At 38.1% G+C, this 24,929-nt stretch overlaps 7 protein-coding genes across 7 annotated transcripts; 5 read left to right on the forward strand and 2 right to left on the reverse strand.

Annotated features, from left to right (window-relative positions):
* Window positions 1-1,277: 1,277 nt before the first annotated feature.
* On the forward strand, window positions 1,278-2,560 carry PHYBLDRAFT_144960 (hypothetical protein; the record flags this gene model as incomplete). The annotated part of the gene is made up of 3 exons (XM_018431329.1): window positions 1,278-1,415; window positions 1,475-1,880; window positions 1,932-2,560. The coding sequence occupies 3 exons, from the start codon at window positions 1,278-1,280 to the stop codon at window positions 2,558-2,560; spliced, it is 1,173 nt and encodes a 390-aa protein (XP_018292559.1).
* Window positions 2,561-3,563: 1,003 nt separating this feature from the next.
* PHYBLDRAFT_144961 (hypothetical protein) lies at window positions 3,564-4,781 on the forward strand (the record flags this gene model as incomplete). The annotated part of the gene is made up of 2 exons (XM_018431330.1): window positions 3,564-4,200; window positions 4,270-4,781. 2 exons carry the CDS (start codon window positions 3,564-3,566, stop codon window positions 4,779-4,781), a joined length of 1,149 nt encoding a protein of 382 aa, XP_018292560.1.
* Window positions 4,782-10,801: 6,020 nt separating this feature from the next.
* Window positions 10,802-13,079, forward strand: PHYBLDRAFT_167930 (C2H2-type zinc finger transcription factor; the record flags this gene model as incomplete). The annotated part of the gene is made up of 5 exons (XM_018435751.1): window positions 10,802-11,134; window positions 11,189-11,494; window positions 11,685-12,779; window positions 12,829-12,910; window positions 12,943-13,079. The coding sequence occupies 5 exons, from the start codon at window positions 10,802-10,804 to the stop codon at window positions 13,077-13,079; spliced, it is 1,953 nt and encodes a 650-aa protein (XP_018292561.1).
* Window positions 13,080-13,916: 837 nt separating this feature from the next.
* Window positions 13,917-15,690, forward strand: PHYBLDRAFT_67556 (hypothetical protein; the record flags this gene model as incomplete). The annotated part of the gene is made up of 4 exons (XM_018441814.1): window positions 13,917-13,948; window positions 14,676-14,709; window positions 14,899-14,965; window positions 15,260-15,690. 4 exons carry the CDS (start codon window positions 13,917-13,919, stop codon window positions 15,688-15,690), a joined length of 564 nt encoding a protein of 187 aa, XP_018292562.1.
* A 450-nt stretch (window positions 15,691-16,140) lies between these two features.
* Window positions 16,141-16,901, reverse strand: PHYBLDRAFT_167932 (hypothetical protein; the record flags this gene model as incomplete). The annotated part of the gene is made up of 3 exons (XM_018435752.1): window positions 16,141-16,281; window positions 16,373-16,462; window positions 16,713-16,901. The coding sequence occupies 3 exons, from the start codon at window positions 16,899-16,901 to the stop codon at window positions 16,141-16,143; spliced, it is 420 nt and encodes a 139-aa protein (XP_018292563.1).
* Window positions 16,902-20,509: 3,608 nt separating this feature from the next.
* PHYBLDRAFT_167933 (helix-loop-helix DNA-binding domain-containing transcription factor) lies at window positions 20,510-21,283 on the forward strand (the record flags this gene model as incomplete). The annotated part of the gene is made up of 1 exon (XM_018435753.1): window positions 20,510-21,283. One exon carries the CDS (start codon window positions 20,510-20,512, stop codon window positions 21,281-21,283), a length of 774 nt encoding a protein of 257 aa, XP_018292564.1.
* A 617-nt stretch (window positions 21,284-21,900) lies between these two features.
* Window positions 21,901-23,227, reverse strand: pkaC2 (protein kinase A catalytic subunit; the record flags this gene model as incomplete). Its single annotated transcript, XM_018439787.1, has 4 exons — window positions 21,901-22,261; window positions 22,392-22,476; window positions 22,642-22,849; window positions 22,922-23,227. Coding segments are annotated over 4 exons (960 nt in total), but the record flags the coding sequence as incomplete, so codon positions are not given.
* Window positions 23,228-24,929: the final 1,702 nt, after the last annotated feature.

Raw genomic sequence — 24,929 nt, forward strand, 5'->3', positions numbered from 1 at the left:
CGACCAATCTGCTCTGGACGACCTGCTCTCTCACCTGCCTTCTGACCTTGGTCTGTCAGAAAGTTGGCAGACTGCCCTCACTTGTCCTCTGTCATTGTCTACTATTCGCTCTGGTGTGTCACGCACTCCAACCTCTAGCAGTCCCGGTCCCGATGACTTACCCTACGAGATCCTTTGCTTGATACTAGACCACCCAGTCTGTGGTGATCTGGTTTCGGAAGTCTACAACGACGCCCTATCAAAGGCATTTTTCCGGAATCCTGGCAATCCACCTGCGTTTGCCTGCTCCCAAAAAAGGGCGATCTCACCTCTTTGAAGAACTGGCGCCTAATTGCCTTGATCAACACCAATGCCAAGGTATTTACCCGATTGCTGAATGCTCGCATGATTCCCACAGTCACTTCACTTGTCTCTTCTTACCAGACAGGGTTCGTTCAGGGTCGCTTCATCGCCAATAATGGAATGCTGACCAGGCTGGTCATGGCACAAGCCGCCAAGGACGGATCAGCTGGTGTTGGACTTCTCCTCGATCAGGAGAAAGCATATGATAGAGTACATCCGGAATATTTTCGCCAAGTACTGACACACTTTCGATTTCCCTCCTCTCTTGTCACCTTGATCTCTAACCTCTTCTTTTCTACTAAATTGCAAATAAATGTGAATGGCTTCCTCTCGCACCCTCCGCCTCAATATCGGGGACTACGCCAAGGGGACCCTCTCTCCCCTATACTGTCCAATCTAGTTTTTGAGCCTCTACTATGACGAGTGATCCATGACCAGTCCTTCTTGGGCTTTCAACCATCTGTTCCTGCTGGTCTTTCTCCTCTGTCACCGATCAAACTCCTTGCGTATGCTGATGATTTACTTGTTTTTCTTTCTGACACAGGGCAGTTGTCTTGCCTCCACACCCACCTCAACACCTATGCTGCGGCTTCCAACGCCTGCGTAAATCTTCACAAGATGCAGACATTTTCACTTTCGGGCTCACCCCTGCCAGACTGGTCCTCACATCTATGGACCCACAATATTACGGATTGGCATGACCGGACCTCCTCCTCTTCTCTTTGCTGTCTGGGATATCCAATTTTCTCCTCCATTGCCCAATGAGACTCATTTGGCCAGACCCTTCTTTCTAAGATTGAGAATAGCTGTATTCTACACAGCTCACGCACCCTGTCCTTCCACGGCCATGCCACCATCATGAACTCTCTCATTCTTGCCCAACTTTGGCATGTCTTGTGCGTAGTATCCTTCCCTGTCTCTTTTCTCAAAAAAATATGCACTCTGATGTGCCATTTCTTCCGCTTCTGTTCGTTCCTCCCCCCCCATTGCTTTGGACACCCTCTGCCTTCCTCGCTTTCAAGGTGGTCTTGGCATCCTCAACCCGATTACACAGCAATGCGCTCTTCAGCTTCGTTGGCTCAAGCCAGTAATCCAGAACCCATTGGGTCCCCGTGGTTTGGTCCCCAAATAGATGGCTTCTCTCCTTCGCACTGAGAATACGGATTGTGATCCCCTTCTACTTTGGATCTTCCCAGACTCTAGACCTCGCACCCATCGCTCACTGGATTCGCCTCTTCATCTTGTCCTGAAGGCCATGGACCACCTCCCACACAAGTTTGACGACATCTTCACGAATCTATCCACATGCCTTATGTTGCCCTTGTCTGCCATGGTTAATAGCCCTCCCTCTCATCCGCCCTACCGACAATCTTGGCGAGACCTGAAGGTTAACCACCTATACCAAATTGATCATAATTTGGACGTCCTGATGCCCATTGCCCCTGCTAGACCTCTTCCTCGATTTATCACTCTTAATCATATCCTACAAAGACTTCTCGACCATTCACTTGTGGCTCACCCTATCCTTTTCAGAGCTTGTATTCCTACATTCATCCTAGAATCGCGACATTTGGATATGCCTCCTTGAGATGGGTCCCCCTTTGACTTTGATCCCTTCATCTCTGCTCTGGTCTTCGGCAAACCTTGGTCACGCTTGTCCACGCGCTCTTATTGGCTGACCTGTTCTCATCATCATGCTAATGCTCAACCACTTAGCCCCCATCTTAGCCCTCGCCAACTGCACTCTTTCTGGTCTTTCACACTTCCTCACCAGGCCCGTAATGTTTGGTTTCGCGGCTTACACAACAAACTATCTTGCCGAGCTCTTCTGCACCACATTATGCCCTTCACTGTTCCTTCACCTCTCTGCAATATCTGCCAGATGTCAATCGAGATGCAAGAGCATTTTCTTCTTTCTTGTCCTTTGAAATCTGCGGTGTGGTTAGGCATTTGGTTAGAATTTCTCAGCACTGTCCCACCACCTTCTGCACTTTCCTTGGCATTCACATCCTTTCTCTTCCCTCCCACGCTGAACCCTAGTATTCCAGCCGCCTTGGTTTTCGGACTGACCATCCTTGCTATCTGGGACTACCATTGGACACTCCACTTTAACTCTGCTCCTTTTTTACCTTTCTTGGTTCTTGCCACTGCTAGGAAATCAATCTCCCGCATCTGCTCAGAGCACGAGCTTGACTCCGCTGACTCTTCCCTCGCATAACACCACATTAACATTTTAACAAAAAAAAAAGTTTAAATCACACAAAAACAAGTCAAAAACCAAAAAGCCAAAAACATCAAATAACCCCCATAAACCCTCAAAACAAATGTTGTAATTTTCTCTTTTGCCCTACTCATTCAGAGAACTTTAATAAATCTGAGCCTGTCACAGCTCCATACAAACAAAAAAAAATGAAACATGAGACCGTATGAAATTACATGTATGGTTAAATGTTTCAAAAATATTTTATATGATGTGTCCAAAGTCCCTATTGAATTAAATTTTTAAAAAAAAATATAAATAAAAAATATAGTAAGATTTTATTTTATAAGAAAAAAAATATTATTACTATTTATATTATATATTTATATAGAGATTATAGTTTAAGTGATAATAAAAGTATACTATATAATATCTGTTTTTTTTATAATTAATAAAATATATTATATTTTGAATAAAATTTGATTATAATAATAAGTACCACTGCAAAAATTATTTAACTTTATTATGTAGAAATAAAGCAAATATTATTTTAAAAACATGAATTTCAATATAGTTTTATCATAGTTACTCTAAAATACTTAGTATACTTATAATAAGTAAAAAAAATACCTAAAATCATGAAGAAAATATTGTTCTACTAGAAAGCAATACTGCTTCTCAGTCTGCTAACATTATTTGAATATATAATATATATGCTTATATTGTATATTTGAATTATAAAAGTATTATATTTCCTTTTGAATCTGTATTTAATTCATAAAAAGAAGCAGACATGGATGCTGTTTTAACATATATACTTTTCCACATTTTATTATATAATTATTTACTATCTATAGTTGATATTTATAGGAAAATATACTTTAAGATTTCTAATTTGTAAGAGAGTCTTCTTTTTAATGCAGACAAATACTTCTTTAACCGCTCTTTTTCTCCGCTAAAGAATAGTTTTACAGAAATTCATATAACCGATACAAGTTAATACCAATTAACGTTTTCTGACATGAGTACCCCTGAGGGATTGAACCCACAGGACAGGGCACACACGTTACGGCAAGGTAACCCACCTAACCGTGCCCAGTCTATAACACTACGTCCAAAGAACAAATCTTTGCACATCTTCACTGCTCCCAACTTTGACAAGAATATGATTGTGGATCTTGCATCCGCTGCATGGGCTAGTACCATCCATCCAATGAGTGTCTTGTTTAATCTCGGAAAACTCGTTCCCGCAAGGGACGTGGATGATGTTCTCTCTGACCATGTAGGCCGGATGACCTCTCTCACTCTCCGTTATACTTGCTCAAAAGACCTTCTGGCAGAAGCCTTCTTTACTGACCCTTCCTCCCGCACCAAAGCAACGTCTGATGGGTTGACCTATCAGAACACCCGAATCATTGCTACACCAAGATTGCCTTCTAACAGCCACATTGTTAAGGTTAATCTTTACCATATTAACGCCTGCGATCCTAGCACAGATCTACTCGAGCCCATCGAAAATGCATTCTGGCCTTTTGGCAAAATCGTTCAGCTGAGAGCTTATCTCTCACACCGTGGTACTTTCCGTGGTGAAGCCACTATCTATTTAGACACCTCTGGACAAGATGAAGTCCGCAGTCTCCCAAGCCGTCTCCACCTTGGTGGGTCTCTTTCCTGCCTTGCTGAGCTCCACTCCACCGATATCACACCTGTGTGTGGATACTGCTGAGAGGAAGGGCATTATCTACGCTCCTGCACAAAACGTCCTCCCTGCGCACCTCGCTGCCAACGATGCGGTGTTCTTGGTCACGCCATAGACAGTTGCAAGTGCCCCACTCATCCAGACAATATCGAAGCCGAGCGGGCTATCCAAGAGCAGCAGCAGATTGCACTTGCCGATACTGCGTCCCTTCGCGCACACCAATACTCGGTCGCTATGATAGAGACACCCGTACCACCAGTCACTTCATCAACCTTGACTCCTACCCATGCTTCACCCATTCTCAACCCACCTGCTACACACACAATACGTCGCCGTTCCATATCAGTGATGAATACTCGCGCCATGACGACCAGAAACCGGACCCCACACAACGACAATCCCCCAATTCCATTTGATACAACTATGTATGACCCGACTGGCCGTGGGCTCAATGCCAGCAAGCACTCACCAGGCGCCCGAGGCCTACATAGTCGCGATGATGGCATTAACCCAGCAATTTACACTGATGATGAACTTTGACAGTCTCTTTTTGAGGCCACTCTCCGGACTCGCGCCCAAGGTGCATTCCCGTATACTGATCTGGATGGTAACACACCTATGACTGATGGAACTGAAAAGTCTGACCGCTCAGGTCAGCCAAGTTCATAAATGACTGTACAACATCTTCACATAGGAACCTTGAATGTTCGAGGTCTCCTCTCTACCATCAATAACCCGCAATCCCCAAAACTTCTTTTCATCTGACACCTTCGTACCCTTTCCCCTTCCCTTTCATTACTTGCTCTCCAAGAGACTCATTTACTCCCTATACATCACTCATCTATTCACCTTACATTCCAAGCACAGGCCAGCCTATGGACCCCACATTGCGGCTTCGTCTCTTTCGATCCCCTCCTCCAATTATCTCAACTGCATGTTTCTCCTGACAACCGTGCATTCGTTGTCAAGGTTACACATACCAACCATCATGTTAATCCTTTTGTAGTTGTGGTTATTTATGCACCCAACATTCCTTCCCACCGGCGTACTTTCTTCTCCTCATTAGCACGCACTCTCCCTACTGTCATTCCTTCCCTGCCCGCCTTTATTCTGGGGGACTTTAACTGTGATCTTAGCCATCGTCGCAGCCATCCACCGGACTGGAAAGGATACATTCAGGGTAATTGCGTGGATGCCATCACTAATTCTTCTTCACCCCCATTACCCACTTTCCACAGCTCTCGCACCTGCACACGCATTGACTACATTTTCTGTCCACACAGCATTGTTACCGAACGCCCTGATGTAACATTTATCAATCCTTTATGGACTGACCACTGCCTTCTTGCAGTCTCCATTCCTTTCTCTCGCCCACCAGGTCCTGGAGTCTGGAGGTTTAATACGCAATATCTCCTGCATGATGAATTTGATGCTCTCATTACTGACTTTCTGGATAAGGCCGACTCTTTTCTCTCTCCTGACATGTCTCCCGGTTCTCGGTGGGATCATATTAAGCATGCTATCAAACAGCTCGCCCTAACGTACTCTAAACGAGTTCAACGTCAACTCCGAAATCAGGAACGCCATCTTCATCGTGCTCGAAATGAACTTGCAATTCATACTCGTTCTCCTCAACTTCTCCGCATTGAACATGAGCTTGCCACCATACAATTGTCTCGGGCCTCCACCTTGGCTGCCAGATCTGGTGCTAAATGGTGTGAAGCTGGCGAGTCTTCTTCGAAATATTTCTTTCGTGTGCTCAAACAGCGAGCCACTGCAAAAACTATCTCCTCTCTTGTCGACCCTGTCACTGGCGCGATCTACACCTCTCCCGCGGATTTGCTTGGCCATACTCGCTCTTTCTACCAATCTCTTTACTCGCCGGAACCCATTGACTATCCTGCTGCACACTCTCTTATCAACAAATTCCCACCTTCTGCCCGTCTGTCTTCCACTGACTCTGCCTACCTCATTGCTGATGTCACCTTGGATGACATTCTGTCTGTCCTTAAAGCCACCCCCATCAACTCTAGTCCTGGGATGGATGGTTTGCCCTACCCATTATGGGCTCGGCTCTTCTGTCACCCAACGGTCCAAAATCTTGCAGTTCAAGTCTATAATAATGCATTGCATGGTGTTTTTCCTCCATCTTGGCTGGAAACCGTACTTGTTCTCCTACCAAAAGCCAGTGACACTACCTCTCTCCGCAACTGGCGACCCATATCTCTTATAAACTGTGATGCCAAGTTGTTCACCAAAATGCTTACGTCCTGTTTACGATATGGTATCAACACACTCATAACACCATTCCAAACGGGTTTTATGGCAGATCGGTTTATTGCTGACAATGGTTTGCTGACACGCCTTGCCATGTCACATGCACAAATAACCCAAGACCCATGTGTTGCCCTTCTTTTGGATCAGGAGAAGGCCTATGACCGTGTCCACCCTGCGTATCTTCGTCTTGTCCTGGCCAGAGCCAGTTTCCCCACAATTTTTGTTGACTCCATCTGTGGTCTCTTCTTTTCTACTCAAATCCACGTGAATGTGAATGGGCACATATCTTCTTCTTTTCTACAAAGCCAGGGGCTACGTCAAGGTGATCCTCTCTCCCCCTTGCTGTTTAACCTGGCCTTCGAACCTTTGCTTAGATCCATTCTCGCTTCTCCTGCCATCCGTGGTTTCCGATTTCTGGTTCCGCCATTTCTCTCATCGTCCTCTCCTGAGCTCTCACCACCTCCACTCAAACTTCTTGCTTATGCCGATGACCTTCTCGTCTTTCTTTCTCTGCCTGCCGAGATGAGTGGTCTACTCAACCTTTTGCATATATTTGGCTTAGCCTCTAACGCGAAAGTCAATCTCCATAAGACAGTTGCTGTTGCTATGTCTGGACAATTTCATCCGGATTGGGGCCCTGTATTGGATGCTGCTGATATTCACAGTCGACATGACCGTCACTCCGCCACTGCCATCCGTTACCTAGGCTTCCCATTGAGCTCACATCCGTCCCAGCTTGAGACCTTCCGTGCGGCTTTACTGGTCAAGCTTAGGAACCATTGCACGCTACTTTCTCAAAGATGCTTGTCCGTTTGTGGTAAAAGTATTGTGGCAAACTCACTTCTTCTCAGCTCAGTATGGCATATGCTATACGTGACTCCTGCACTGCTATCTTCCTTTGCTGCCATTCGCACTCATATTCGCTCGTTCCTGCGACTGGGTTTCGGTAGCCCTGGCTGGCCGCTTCTCTGTCTGCCACGCAAATCAGGCGGTTTGGGCCTGATTGATCCTGATCATCAACAACGAGCTCTTCAATTGCGCTGGATTCTCCCTATCTTGCATTCTCACTCTTTTTCTTCTACTTCCTTTATACTGCCATACCTCGAATTTATACTTCCTCTAAACTTTCGCGCTCCTTCTGCCAGTATTGCACTTTTGTTTCCCTGTAGTAGTGCAACTTGCCCGACTTCACTTCTTCCACTGCATCGCGCTTGTACCTCACTTCTTCCAGCTTCTCTCCCATCCAACTTGCAATTGCCGCCAACTGTGGTCCAACACTTCCCATTAACTTCAATATGGATGAACGCGCCACCCTTTGTTGACTCTTCTCTGAACCTGAAAACAATTCTGGTTTCTGATGCATTTTCTCTGGAGACTGATGACCGTCTTGTCCGCAAGGTTCGTGGTACGTTTTCTCGGGCACATAATTGTATCGGTCATTTCTTCCAACAGATTGATTCTGGCAGGATGGTCCTCTGTCCTTGGTTTATCTCTTGCCTTGAACATCGACCTTCTACTGACACCCCTTCCCCCGATCTTTCCTCACTTCTTTCTTTGGTACGGTTGGACAACACTAGTTTGGGTAAAGCTAGCACCGGATCTCTTCGACGCCATCTTCGCCTGCAAGTGCCCTCATCTCTAAATTCGTCTGTCCAATGGCGTAAATTCTGGTCTGTCTCTATACCCCACCACTGTCGCACAGTCTGGTGGAAAATGCTTTGGGATAGAACGCCAACCCGAAAACGTCTCAATCTATTTATACCTCGACGCTTCCCCAGCTCATCTTGCATCTTTTGTCAAGATGCTACTGAAGATCAGTATCACTTTTTCTTTGGCTGTTCTATCAAACGGCAGGTGTGGAACGTCATTCTCTCTCGCTTTTGCCTGGCCTGGAACCTTGCTGAAATCTGCCTTCTCCTTACCAGAGGCAGCTTCCCACCACGTTCCTCCCATCAAGGCCTTTGGATTATCCTTTCCGCTGTCACTACTAAAGCGATTTGGAGTGCTCATTGGAAATTTGTTTTTGATGACCAACCCTTTCTGTCAGGCGTTGTGGCACAAAAAGCGTCCACTGTAATAGAAAAACACATCGGTACACTAGCTTAAGTATTTCCTGTCTAATTTCCTCTCCTGTTTCATTCCGTTTTTTTCTTATATTTTCGTATTTCCTCCCCCTTGTCTCTCTATCTCTTATCTGTTCAATTAAGTCCACTTTGATGGCATTTTAAAAGCTGCACGCAGAGCGTGGCAGCAGATCAATAAAATACTAAAAAAAAAAATACTTCTTTAACCAATATATTTTCTTCATTTTTCACTGTATATTTAATTCTAGTTTTATAATAAAAATCTATAATATAGTATATTTTATGATTTATAATATGTAAGAGAACATACATTTTAAAAAAGTCTTTTTTATATTGATTTGATTGAAAATTGGTTTGATTTGTTTATTTTAGATAATTAAAAAAACTTTTTTTTGACAAACATTGTAATTATATAATAGTTGAGGTGTACGAATAAATTTCATAAAGGGAACAATAGGTACTGTGAGAGTGTTGTTTATTTAAGAAAGAAGATCATAGCTGTTTATATAGACATTTGGTTCCCTAATTTAAGATCTCCGTTAGTTAATGGTTGGTTATCACTGAAGCAGTGTGAAGTGTACGAGTGCCTGGTGTGTGTTACGTTCCTGAGATGTGACCCTGCCAGGTTCATTAGCAATTGTAGTATCCGTTATGGATTGTGGAGTTTGTATTTCACTCAATTGTGGTGTGTATACCACAATAGTTATTCATAAAACTATCAAATCCATTAATGATTTTAAGTATATACTGCTAATTGATCCTTAGTTTATGATATTATACTAATGCTTATATAAAGTATAATATGATTTTAAAGCTTGTAATAAAAAAAATTGAGAAAATAATTTTTAGACAATAGAATACATATAAGCTAATATTATCTTAGTATAATTATTATATGCATATATCTTAAAAAGAACTTACTGATATAAAAATAATATAATCCTTGCCATATGAACTATTGTTACAAAATATTATGGTTAACATTACATTTAAGATAAATATAAAAGCAATTAACATACAAGAGATATGGTGATCTAGACACTCGGATGCTGGATTTATTACATATAAAAACATATTTATATTGAGATAGCGTAGTAGCTATCATCTTGGCAGCATATAGAATATATATAAACGATTAAGTAATCAGCCCAATAATTATTACAGTTAGTACTGTAGATAATATCTTAAAGATTGTTAAGATAATTATATCATACTGCCGGGTAAACTGTGTCAGATCGATATGGAGCTAATTTAGTAGGAAGTCCTAAAGCTCTAGTGTAAAAGAGAAAATAATAGCTAAGAGCTAAAGAAATACAATTTATGACTTGATGTCATAATTGTAACACTGACACTAGTTAAGTAGTAAATATACTCTAATAACCGAATATAGTAAAGGAAGAAAACCTTAAGAAACTAAGACGTAATGACAAGAGCAGATTGTGTTTTCTTATAAAAAGGGACACTTTTTATTTATGAATAAAAAACTTATATACAGTCTCAAAGTATTTCTATACGTCTCTATTATCAAATATTTTATTTTCTATTATTTCGTACTTGAAATACCATAAGAGACTTACTAAACACTGTTTTTTGCATAATAAAAAAGTATAGACTGGTTAAATAAGCCCTGTTAAAGAAATATAATAACAAAGATAAAATAATAATTAAAATATAGAAGATACAAAACTTCAATAAATATGTACTACAAAATTTCACAAGAATAATATTGCTAAGAGGATCAAATAGATACAAAGTCTAGAATATTAAAGCTTTATAATCCATTAAATATTTCCTCAAAATTAAGCTTATTCTCTCGCTCTCAAATTAAGGTATAGGATAGCCAGGAGTGTCTATTGTATATGTAATTACTTTATTCGATCTTTAAAGGTCGAATTTATTTTAAAAAAATATTGAAATTTATGAAGATTTATTTTTCTTATATTTGACACAGTATGATGTTCTCATCGATTGATAAGTTTCCACAACTGCTGCCGGAGTGCTTTGTTTTTTACTGGGTTTGTCCAATCTTTATTTTTTAGCAGACATACCTTTTCCATTAGATAACACCTATAATACCAATGGATATTAAAGTTTTTTCATGTATAGAAATTGAACAATTTTGCACCTGCCGACTATTCGTCCAACGACTTTTTGTATGCTGTTATTGCACGCAGTACTGCTCCGGACAGTAGCAAATTCATGCTACCTGATAATGCAACGACTGCTATGATGTCAACTCATAGCCAGGCTACCGAAAGTACGTCGGATCCGTTGATTTCGATGATGAGCACAATGAACAACCAGTTGAAAGGTCTGGCAAACCAGGTTTTGCTCATGGCTGGTGATATCACTTTATCCAACCAGACCATGACTTGCCTCCAGGAGACTGTGACCAACATCCTCGCTGGCCAGGCTGTCATTCACGATGTTGCTTCCAGATGTAATACTACATCAAGCACTGAACTCGTTGGTGGTTTTTCAGCTTTGATGGAAGAAGACAGTGTTTCTGGAAGGAGACACACAGAAATATCAGTAAGTCTTTTTAAAAAAAATATATGGTAAAAGCATCTGACACTGCTCTTGTAGGTCCTTATTAGGGACTATGTTAAGACACGAAACTTTACCAGCATTGATCCAAGAAAAATTGCTGCGAATGATGCAAAACCAGAATGGGTGCTGACAAGCTACTTCACAAGTAGCTATAACCGTGGTCTTGCGTCGGCTATGAGCGCATACTTGCGGAGACAGCCCTGTTCTACTGGAATACCTACACGGGTTCTTGAAGGTATGGTAAAAAACCATTTCACCAACCAAGTGCGTGAATCTCGCAGACCGGCCGAATCTGTAGAAAAGAAAAACACTGCCTCAAGAAGACGTCAGCGCGGTGTGGCAGTAAGTTATTCATTTAATATATATATATATTATGGCACACTATTTTTAATATATTTCCAGCTTCTTCTCCGGCGTGGAAATGCATACAAAGAAAATAAAGATGCATAGCTTCCGATGTGTGTCGATGTGTGAGAAATTGGTGATTGGATATTTTTTTCTCGTTTTTTTTTCTTTTTTAACAAACAACCAGTTAAGTAAAATCGTTCACTTTAGGTACTGCTGCAGCTATTGTCAGCGCCCGTTGATTGATTCGACAAGATTGCGTAACCATTTATCCAACATTCATAACATTCATGTTCCTTCCATCTCCAGAGGGAAAAGGCGCTTCGATACCCTGCCAATTACCTATGTCAACAAGTTTAGTTATGGTCAAAATCAAGACATCAATAAAGAATATGGTTGTCCTGCATGCTTTTCCCACTTTCCCGAGATCAATTCACTGCATTCACATATCCAGGAGGTACACATGAAGCAAAATAATGAACATGTTTCCGATCAAAGTGAAGAAGACGGTAATACAAACGCAACACTTGTATCTATTGCAACATACAGTGGTAAATCGATTGATTTTTCTGCAACACACAATATATACGAGCAGCATCTTCCAAAGCTGTCAAGAGATTGTCTCAAATTCCTGGAACCAATAGTAACAGTTGACTTGCCATCTAGCAAATGTTTAAACAAAAAAATGCGTGACGAGGTTACCAATGAAAACCGAAAAAAGAGAGAATTACATACCCTCCAGTCTTTCACAAATGTACAAGCACTCCTGCTGGCTACTTTAGAACAATCTCTAGGTACATTGCCGCGCTGGATATGGACGCAGACAAACGAAGATATCGCGAATATAAGCCATGAATATCAACTTCTCCAGGCATCCAAATTCATCCTTACCACATTTGCAGACAACTGCACACAGAAAAAGCAGCAGAAAACCAACTCGGAACGAACATACTGGATTAGGCACATAGTACATATTTTTCAATCATTTGCGAACCAAACTGGCTATTTGCAGTTCAACTGGTGCGAATCTCAGACCAAACAGCATGCATTGGCAGGAATCAATCTGAACAACTGGACAAAGCCCACAGCGCGATTCTGTGATGGTCTCGGATTCGACTGGCTAGGCAAAGAAAGATTGTCAATGGAAGGATCTAGCGGTCAACATGAAGAAAAAATCGATCATACTATCAGCGATACCGCCAAACAAATAATCAATACTATTTCAATGCTGAAAGGATTCACAATGGCAAATACGGATGCAAGCTTTGAAACATTGAGACAGGTTAAGATCTTTGGTGTGCAGGCTATTGAAAGGACGATCACCTTAACAGAAACAAGCTATGACTAGGAATCTACCAACTATCTCTACAAGGTGGTACGAACAGCGCGGATTCCAATCGAGTATGAAGAGCGGTATAATTGGCTATGAGTATTTGAATTATTAGCGTACCTGCTAGTTGAATTGAAAGAACAAGTTCGTGTACATGAAACTCTTAACAAGGAACAAAGCAGCATTAGTATAGTTCATCCCGAAGAAACTGTACGAATCAAGCTGAGCATCGGTTTAGACGACAGCGCATAAAAATGATCAATATTTATTTCAGTATTGTATGGAAATTTATGGTTATCTAAATCATTGTGTGGCTAGGAGGGCCTGCACAGGATTTCTTATTCTATTATCGAATTATGAAAAATAAATAAATCAGTTTTCTTATATTATAACCGCCAGTAACTTCTATTGAAGCCGGCACACATCGACACACAACGGCACACAACGGCACACATCGGAAGCTATTGATTTTTATTAAAGTCATAGTTTGGATTAAATTTGATTATCACTATTATTCGGGCCCGACGTTTTTCCTCTCGGGCACGACGTTTACAAATTATATATTTTCTATATACTGCATATAAAAAAATCAAGAAATTAATATATTTACTACTTAAGTACAGCTAAAAATTCCATTATATTAAATGAAGAAGTACTATTCATAAATTAAATTATTTATATTTTGATAAATTGATTTTACTCATATAAACTACTTAGGGTGGTTAGGGACCAGATAAAATTGCTGGATGCCGGACAACAAGTCACTTTTTATGAGGCCGGTAAATGGTGAAAGGCGGAGATTCAATAAGCGTAGCGCTCCAGAAAAACGTCGTGCCCGAGAGGAAAAGTGTCTGGCCCGAATAATTAGCAAAATACGTTACAATAATAAAAAAAGAGTTGCATGGCCAAAAACACCACCCTAAAAGATTTTTGTAAAAAAAAATCGAAATAATTATGTCCTTTAAACATCTCTTATATCGTTATTTTAATACATAAAAAATATCCTAAGGGTAGCTGTAAATATACCTGATTTACGCTTTGTCTGATAATTCAAATAAAAGCTACCATGTCTTTAGAAACTCTAATACGATGCATAAAAAAACCAAACTAACTCAAGACAGGTAAAGTCATGTCAAATCAAGTCAAGTAGTCACACTATGGAAAAAGACAGAAATATGGCTTTGGAAGATGATTTTTGCAAAAAAAAAAATACCTCTAAAAACACACCTTTTCCACAATGTTAATTGACAGCAGAGAGAAATAATACACACAGCTTTGTTTTATAGTTTTACAGCCACAGCTACAAGCAGAAAAAAATCGGACCTTCACTCTTTAGTCCAAGGCTCGTTTTAATGTACATCATGGTATTATCAATAAAACAAAATACACCAAAAGCCTCTTTCCACATAAATTAGAATAGATACACATAGCTATAATGTTCTATTTAGACTTATAGAAATAGCACGGAACACATACGGCATGATAAATAAAAAGTCTCTTCTCCTTCTCCTTCATTATCATTATCATTAGCTTTAAATTTTACACACTTAGTGTAAATTGAAAGGATGAAATAAAAAGAAAAAATAATGTTTTTAGGTCGAACTCAAGTTCTTGATGATTTCATAGTATTATTTTGTGGCTAGAAAACTTCTTTCTTTCTTCTTCTGTTTTAGGTTCAATTAGCTCACTAAATTTTTACTTTAGAGTCAACATATCAGATACAGCCCAACGTTTCATCATTCATTTATATTTAGATATACTTTGACAAAGCTTCTCAAATATTTCAGACCTAACAGTAATAGTAATAATAAGAGCCGAAATTGTAATTTATACATGTAATTTATATAGAGCTGTGCCTTTAAGCTATAATGGTGTATTTTCTGTATGTTGGACTCAATAAACATTTATATAAGTTGTAACAAAGCTTCAAAGTAACAGGATAAATGTAAAGACATTCTTTTATTTATTTATTCATTTTACTCTCAAAATAATAACTTTAATATATATATATTTAAATATTTAAATGACAAATATTTGCTCTGTAATAGTTATGACACACGGCCATATCTAGTCCAACCGATCGTCAAAACATGTATTACATTCTAAGTTGCGTCTTATATCGTTTATGCTAAGCCAAAGTAAAAGCCGAAACCAAAACCAAAAACTAGATAACTTACCAAGAAGCGATCTAAACGTTAAATTTAAGCCACCCTTTTGTGTGTGTATCTATGCTAAGCCAGAAAGTCTGTACACACTACTACTGATGTCAAATAGTCTTGAAAGAAAAGATCTATTGAAGTATATATATATTATATATATGTATACACATTTCACTCTTATTCCTATCTCTCTCTCTCTATTTTTTTTTTTTACATTATATCAATACCACATGAAGATCACTACAATTATAGCTTTAATATTCATTTTTACAGCCACAATTGGAGCAGCCCCGACACAGCATTCTGTCCAGGTCTTTGACCCTCTTCCTCATACCAGCTGGAGAGCTGGCACCGTAGGAATCATGCGATGGCAGATACCTAGCGATCCAGATTTGTTTTACAATATTCATCTACTGAAAGGAGACACATTCCCACCTAAACTGGTCTCTACACTCGTTCGTTGGATTGAGGCCGATTTTGGATACGCGATAGTCTATCTGCCTGACAATACTACAGCAGGGTCAGACTACTGGATTGGCATTGGACAATACTATAGCGAAATGACATATATTCATCCCATCACAGTAAAGGAGTACGATTACCGACTTGAATCAACATCCGAATACAAAGATCTTAATAATGACCAATATCATGTTATGCTTGATAATATTGAGATATGGGAAGTGTTAGCAGAGACTGAATGAAAAATTGAAATTGCATTTTAACAACAAGGCAAGGCGAAACAAGGAAAGCAGATCCAAGTCAAGTGCACCAATATTGAACCAAAATTGTATAAATATCAATGCGTGTATATATTTATGTATATATTAAAGAAAAAAAAGAAGCCTCAAACATGTCATATCCAAGCTCACATTAATCAGTGAATTCTACGTTATGTAACCAAGAGACATATATCAAAAATCAAATATCAAAACATTTTGTAAAATAAAATAAACTATTCTTTGAAAATACTTTCCGATAGAACCTTTAATAGAATCCTTATTATTGTCAAAATATAACCAATGAGCGCGTTTAGACAGCGTCTAATTTATATCGATGTTTATTTTTAATTTCTTTTGGAGGATAAGTTATATTAACATAAAGAAGTAAGTCATAATAAAATAATGGACCAATATGTACACTCGACAAGTCTGTTATTTAAAATTACCCCATAGTTTAAGATTGTTGACTGCGATTTCCTTTACAATTGTTACAACAAAGACACAGAAGCATACGATAATATTTATAGCCTGCGGCTCTACCGGAACATTCTGCTGACGAAGCAGATAATATATCTTATTATTATTATTATTATTATATATATGCCCGTGTGCATGTGTATATTTGTAGTGAGCTGATTGTATAATCTAAGTAATTTCTTTTTACATATGAATGAACGGATAAGCAATTCACATCTTTGACCGATACGTCTACGCATACTTTGGGCTCTGAAGCGCACTTGAGAAGCCTCTTACACTACGAAAAGAATGGGCGATTCAGAGAGTGTTTTGAAAAAGACCACAAGCGTTTTTCGAAAGTGTCCTCTGAATGACCCCTTTTTTTCGTAGTGTTCTACTAGGATTGATAATAATATAAGTTTAATATATAGAGTATAATCAGTAGGTGATTAGTAAGCTAGACTGTCAGTCGAAAAAAAAGAAGTAATAATCCACGAAGGGGGGAGTATTACATATTTACAATCAAATATGACGATACAGAAAGTTACTTTCTTGCTTAAAAAAAGTTGATTTAATCCGATCATTGTTGGGTTTGCTTGACCGGTGATATACGGGTTTTCTGATCCTTCCCCCCCAAGACAGGATATTGTCCTTGTGATTATCCGGTTTCTTGATCGTAGCCAAATGGTATGTGAGACAACATATATACACAAAAAGAATTCTTGAGTGACATTCATTTTAATTTTCGTCTTTTAGTGATATATCTCAAGTGTAATCATGTGTTTGATGAGATGGGATAAAAGTGGCAAGGAAACCCTAGTCGACTGATGTCTTATTGCCATGTTGTTAATGGTGTTGTCTTTCTTTACTTTATTTCCTGTCATATATATATACACACACATTAATCTTCCAGTCACTACAATGTTCTCTACCTAGCAGTAATTATACACTACAGACTAAACCATAATTATAGATAATTGATTGAACACCAAAAAGAAAGAAGCACATGGCAACATGTTAACCAGTACTTCTAAAAATGGTATCGACAGATTTCTTATTTGAATCCTATAGACAACATTGTACTTTAAATCCATGCTCCCAAAAACTTTATTTTTTATATACACATACAAGATCTTACAAAGTCATACACGAGGATGTTACATATATATCGTTGGTTGTAGTATAGTAGTGAATAGGATCCACTGAATAGATCTGTAATTACTGTTAGCTTATATATTATTTTTAGAAGGATTCTCTAGAAGCAGGAGATCATTTCAATCCATCCACTGTTTCCATTATTGTTTATTTCCATAAGAGTTTAGAAGTTTGTACATTTTTGAACATAATTAAATAAGTAAATATATGGTCTCTTGAAGGACATCAGCTCTAGGCGCCCTTACTATAATAATAAATCAATTGATCAATTGCTAACAAAAATAAAGAAATACAACTTATTGGTATTTTCTCTCCGTATTATATATATTTATAGTATAAAAATACTTTAATGAACAAGACAAAGATGGATGATTTTTATTGATTCGGAATCAAGATGGGTATGTACATATTCAATATTTTAGGTACTTTAAAGATAAGCAGCTTTACTCTATGGTTACCATAACAACTAATTATGTCTACCTTGGATTCTATAATTTTCTTTTTTATTACATTTTTCACAATAATTGTTTTCTTCCTTTCATCGATTTCAATATGTATATATATATATGCAGAAGAAATGGCAGAAGTATCTGATACATTTTAATAATAATAATAAAAAAGGGTCATGAAACCATTTCTCCAAAATGCTGAAAGTATTGAAAACTGAATTAAAATAGGCTCTGTATGATATTGGCGAGCAGTATATGGCATAGGATATTAAACATAAATAAAGGTTAAATGGTACTTAGAATTTTATAATGTCTTACATACATATTTGGATCAAGTTAATATCTAAGTGATTTATGAGCGTGTATTGCATACATACACATACTTTTTTTTTGCGTGTGTGTTTTTAAGTGATCTTATTTGAACATCAAAATATCAAAGTAAACCTGGTCTTCTTTTAATAAGAATATATAGTTATATGCTTTAAGAGGATAGCCAATATTTCGTGACCGTTAAAGTTTGATGTGCTTTATTTTTTAAATGCCATCGATCCAGTATTGGTGCTGAATCTCAAGAAGTCTCAGAGAAAGCCTGTCACGAACAGTAACAAAATTTTTTTTTTTCAAAATAAAATTTCAAAAGGTATTTAAGCCACTCAATTGTTGGTTTGGAAAAAATAATTCTTTTGTTCTTTCTCTAATGTCTTTTGCACGTTCTTCGTAAATGGTAAGCATCCTTTCACCAATAGTTTATTATACCCTTTTCTTCTATATTATTTTGGTGTGATGAAAAAACACATGTCTTCATTTTATCTTATCGACCATGGTGAAACAACCCGCTGTGCTTCGCTGAGTGCAGTTGATACTTGCCAGTATATTTTCCTGACCATTTTAAAAAAAAATTCAAAAATTACTATTCTTTATTGAAATATACATTTTTTTGAAACACGATACTCATATATACTTTATGAAATTGTAGATCTAATCATATGAATCCAAATATTACACTGGATGATTGGTTAAATTATTCGCGTACTTTTGAACTTTGCAACCGAAAACGATATTTTTCTTCCGGTTTTTTCGTCATTGCACATGTCGATTTTTTTATTTAAAAAATATGGAAGAAAAAAGATTGATTGATTCCATATGATGATGAAATCCCGTGTTCGCAGTTTCCTCTGGAAGAGACTTAGTCGTGGGTGAAAAATAGTAGAGTCAATTCTGTTGGCTTGAACTCTAGTAGCTCCTCTCATTGTCAGCAAATAACACTTCCTTGGATGTCTGATGGATTATCACTCATTCTTTCATTTTTTTTTCAGTTTAGCAATAAACTGTTTTTTTGTTTCAAAAAATATTTCCTTGATTTTTTTTTTTTAATTTATTATTTCTTTATTTTTTTTTATGGTACACTTTTATATGATGATTTTATCTTTTGCATTTCTGGCATCTCTAATACTAGTGGGCTTCCGTTCTTTTACCGAGGCCTACAATGTATGCAACCTTGATTACTGATTAAAGTGTACCTAAAAAAGATTCATTTATTACTTAATAAAAAAAATTCAATAAAACTATTTTTCTTGACACTGTAAAATTCGAAACCATGATTTTTTGTTCTATTTAGTTTACCAGGAAATAAAATCAAATTTCTATTTTGGGAATTAAATGAATTATATATAGATAAAAATAAATATTTTATATATATAAATTATACAGTTTATTTTAAAATAAGAATGAATAAAATTTTAAATATTTTCAAAAAAGTATATATAAAATGCTATCAATTATTAGATAGAAAATTTTCTATATAAATATATATATATATTTGAAAAAAAAGTGCATGTGCGTGCGTGTATAAGATTTAATAAAGAAATATATGATCTGCAAAATTGTTAAAAAAAAAAGAGAACTAAATAATTGATTGAATACTTTTGGGTTGGCTGGTTGGTTATTGGGGGTGTGTTGATTTTTTGCTGTTATTTGTATTTTTTGGTTATCAACATTACACTAAAAGCATAAATGTAGGAAGTGTAGGAAGGGTGGAAGTGTGAGATTGCTGGGAAAGGTAAAGAGGAAGGGCACGTATGGATCAAAGCCGTCGATGATTTGCTCTTGGAAGCAAGGGAAGGTCAACGTGACGGGGAAAGAGTCCAATCAGAGACACAGATAATGAGGCGTGTTCTAGGCGATTGGTAAATAATCAGGATTTGACGTTCCTTAAAGTAATGATATCGTACCGTTTCCAAGGCAAACGCATCAACACACCTTTCTCTTTCTCCTTCTTTCTCTCGTCTCTGATGTCCAGCCCTATTCAAACCACCCCAAAGAAGAGAAAACACACTGGTGGATCAGTATCTGACCAAAGGGCCTCAAAGTCTGATTCATTGTCTGACCCAAAAGGATCTACACCAATTGCTTCAACTCCTTTGGTTGCCCTGTCTCCTCCTGTCATGCCTTATCCACCTATTTTGTCAGTCGTATCGCCATCCTATTATCCAGTCTACCAGCACCCATTCTACCTATCAGTAACATCTTCTCCACCACTACCACCTCCACAACCATCAAATAGGTCCATGTCATTATCTTCTCCCCGTTTTGAAAGGATCCTTCCAAAGTCAGACAATCAAACCCACCACCAACAACAGCAACAACAACAGCAACAACAACAACAACAACAACAAGCATCATATTCTGTTCAGCCCCATTTTTATCACCCATTTTCACTCTCACCACAGCTACATCCAACAATGGTCCCAATTCATCCCATGCGCCACAACTCCACACCAAATACTTCCACAAGCAGACCACCAACAGCAACGAAAACAACGACTGCAGATCAACGAGAACAGGCACGCAAAGTTTCTCACAGCGCAATTGAGCGCCGACGAAGAGAGCGGATCAACGACAAGATTCTCCAGCTCAAAGAATTAATTCCGTCTTGTGCAGAACAGGACCAGCTGCACAAGATGAGTATTCTTCAGAGTGCAATCGACTACATCACATATCTCAAGGATATTGTGGAAACTATTGACGGAAACCAGGACCGAGTTCAGGGGAAACACATAAATGTCAAGACACATAAGCCTCTTCTGGCCAAAGAGATCCAGCCCTTCACACACCAATTTTCATCAACACAAGAACAGCCGGCGGCAGCTGAAGAAGACGCCTGGTCAGTCAGTTCAACGTCCTCAATGTCTCCATCTATACCAGCCGTGCCTGTAATTCTGCCACCCCCATTCTCCGAAAACACACCAACCAGCCCCTTATTCCACAGCACTAGCATCCGACCGCACACCCCACTCCACTCTCCCATTTCAGAACCAGTCACCAAAGGACTCAAGCCAAGCGATGTTATCAAAGCCGGAGGAGAGCCGTCCATTCCTGCAACAGAACCACCAATTGTCTCGTCATTAACCTCATGCAGTATCACAGACAGCCCCCCAGAGAAAGAAATCACACTACGGCCAGCATCACTTTCTTCTGAGAATAAAGACATGAGCCTAGAGCATTTACTATGCTAACATTTTCACCAACCTGTTTCTTTTACTCCTCCCTCCTTTTATATACATATTATATGTATAAAACATTCTTTATGTATGATTCATTTTTATTATAATTTAAGCAAGCGCCTAACTCTCCCTCTCTTTTACTCTTCTTCTTCTTCTTCTTCTTCTTTAAATTCTTTCGTTTGCCTACAAAAAATATCTATCCTTTACTTTACTATCATCCTTTCTTTGTCTATCTAACTATCTAACTATGAAGCAAACATAACCATTCAAACCACATATTAATACACCCACAATAATGTACTATTTCTTTGTATTCAAATAATCAATAACAAGCAAGAGCGGTAACTAATACTTTTTTTTTTCCTTTACAAAAATAAATAAATAAATAACAATTAATAACCATGTATACCTCTATAATCTTCATTACATTAATGTTCATACTCTTCTTTCTGCCAAAGATGTATGCAAGTGAGTGAATCATAATAATTCATTCATTCATTTAATTGGTATCTGCTCCTCCCTTCCTTCCTTCCTTACATACATATATGAGAGAATATTTATTATACTATTTATACTTGATTTTTTTTGTTTGTTTGTTTGTTTGTTTGTTGCTCTTATTGTTTTGGGTTTTAAAAGTCTGGGAAAAGATGTCGGTAGGGATCGCTAATTCCAGTGATACCATATTGTTCTTGAGTCTCCGGATACTTGTCGAAATGACTGGCATCTCCATCGCCCCTGATTTGAGGCACATAAGGTGGCCTGATTTGACGGGCCAGGATTCTGTTAAAATCAACACCCTGGAACCAGGGATGTCGCTTGATATCTTCACTTCCACCCTTTAGATTACCATAGCGTTTCGAAAGGTCGGACATCAGTAATCTCTTCAGAAGATCCTTTGCGTTGGGATCAAAATATTGTGGCCATTTAATCTTTCCTGCCAAGATCTTTTCATACAACTTTAAGTGGTCATCATCGTAGAAAGGCGGATATCTAATATACCATAACAAGATATTGTGAATGTACGTTTTGGTTAGCATTTATTAAATAATACTAATGGTCATCTTTTTTCTTTCTTTACTATCATAGATTCCAAACTCGCTCTCTCTCTCTCTTTACTTACCCTGCCAACATTTCAAAGATAAGAATGCCAAGACTCCACCAGTCCACTGCTTTACCGTAACCTTTAGATTGAATAATCTCTGGCGCTGTAATAGAAAAATAATATAAATAATAGAAATATCAATTAGAGTTGAATAACAATTACAATAATAGCAGTAATAAGGGGAAATATAATTTCATTTTCTTCTTTTTTTTTTCTCTCTTTTTTAGAAAAAAGAAAAGAGTTAATTAGTTAATTCTTATTTGGTTACCAAGGTAATCGGGTGTGCCACACAGTGTCCATGTAATATCAGGAACATATTTCGCAAATCCAAAATCGGTTATTTTGATATGACCTTGGGCATCCAATAGCAGGTTCTCTGGCTTCAAATCGCGGTAGATCATATCTTTTGAGTGCATGTACTCGATGGCCAGCATAACTTCGGCAGCGTAGAATTTGGCGACATGGTCTGGGAACCGCTAATCATTTTTTTTAGGTTTTGAGATTCGTTTGATCAAATAATCATCATCTATATGCCCTTTTTTTTGTACCTGCGATCGGCGAAGTACAGAAAAGAGTTCTCCACCAGGTACATAGTCCATAACCATATAAAGGTTTGCATCGTCTTGGAAGGTTCCCCACATGTTGACCAGGAACGGGTGGGCTACTGCCTCCAGGATATGCTTTTCGTTGTTGGTGTGTTCAACCTGCTTCAGTCGTACAACCTCGGTCTTCTTGAGGACCTTGATGGCATAGTACCGTGCATTGACCTTGGATTGTACGAGATGTACACGCCCAAAGGAACCTGTTCCGAGGGTGCGCAAGATTTGGAAATCAGCCAGCTTAAGTCTGGGTCGGTTGGAGCGTTGTTGAATGATCGATTGGTCATTGTAAATAGCCGTGTAGGACGGCACACTTCTCAATGGTCGGTGAGGTTGTGGAGGTGCCCGTAACGTAGGCGTCTGGTGGGATTCATCACCTTCCTGACGGGCAGGTCGGCTAGATGTGTAAGAAGAAACGGTTGAAGATGAAGCAGAAAGGGTTGCCACGGGGCGATCTAAAGTAATAATAGTAATTATTATTATTATTATTATTATTGTTGTTGTTAAGTTACCATGCCAATAAATACTAATACTAATATATATATATATATATGTAAAAAAAATGAGCAGTGTAAAATAATATAATAATTGTCTCTGTGAACACACACACACACACTCATAAACACACTTTTATAAATATATATATATATATTATACACAACCCCTGCCCCTGTCCAAATACAATACAATGTAATAGTCATAATGTTCTTCTTCTTTTTTCAATATTTCTCTTGTTCATGATTAAATAAATAAATAAAGAAGAAAACCTTACATAGTAGTTACACTTACCGTTCTGAGTCAAAGTGTCGGGATTTGTGTGAGGTAGTGTCCGGGCATGTTCTAAAGGAAGAGATGATGAGTCATGAGAAAGACAAAAAATTCCAAGGATAAAGCACAAAGAATTGAATATAAAAAAAAACAAAAATTTTAAAGGAGAAGAAGCAAAGATAGAAATAATAATAATAATAATAAAAAAGGGAAAGGAAAGGGGGAGGAAAGGTGAAAGTTAAAAGCTTCATTGGGTGCCAAGACAACCTGATGCGCAAGCCCATCATGTTCTTACTGCAGGAATGACGAGCCGTCTCTTTTTTCTCTTCATCCCTCTCTGCCCAAGGCAGTATTCGCTTGTTACCTGGACTATCGACGCTCATTCGCATTGTACCATTACTCTGAGGATCATGATGACTTATGATTGAGGGTGTAGGTGCAGTAGACGCAGGTGGTGTGACGAGGCCATGGAGCTGGGATGCCTGCTTTGTTTCATGGGCCGAGTTGACAGAGCTCTGTGTTCCAGACGTGTTTGATGAACTGCTGGTCAACTGGTCATTGGTAGGCATCGATTGACTGTGGTTCCTGGCCCTGTCGATAAACTTGTTGAAAAAAGACATCTTTTTCTTTCTTTTTTTTTCGCAGATGAGGCGCGAAAGAGAGTGGTTAATAGAAACGGGAAATGGGTGTCTGAGTCATAAAATAAATAAGGGAGGGCGTGTGGATCTGAGTTGAACCCGCCAAAAAAGAATAACAAAAAAATAAATAAAAAAAATAAATAATTATTGAATAATTGAATAATTAAAATATTTATATTTTATATATAGAAAGACATACTTCTTTATTAAATATTAATATTGAATTCTTTGTCTTTGTGCCATAAACTTGGTCATTTTCAATTCTAATGATAAAGCTAGAAAATAGCAGCACTTTTCATTAAAGAAAAAGAAAAAATAAAAAACAAGTTTATTGGCTGTGTATTAAATTATTCATTCAAATGATTCCACTTCAAATGACAGTACGAAGAACAAGGGGGAGTTTTGTACTTTATTTATGCAGAGTGATATTTTAAGCACACACACATTTTTGTATATATAAAAAAAAAATAAGGACATTTTTTTTTCTCTCTCTCTCTCTTACTGCTTCAATAAATTTATGTCGCCATTAAATATAATACCAATGTTCATAT

This window comes from Phycomyces blakesleeanus (assembly GCF_001638985.1).
Source record: "Phycomyces blakesleeanus NRRL 1555(-) unplaced genomic scaffold PHYBLscaffold_9, whole genome shotgun sequence".
NCBI classification, from domain to species: domain Eukaryota; kingdom Fungi; phylum Mucoromycota; class Mucoromycetes; order Mucorales; family Phycomycetaceae; genus Phycomyces; species Phycomyces blakesleeanus.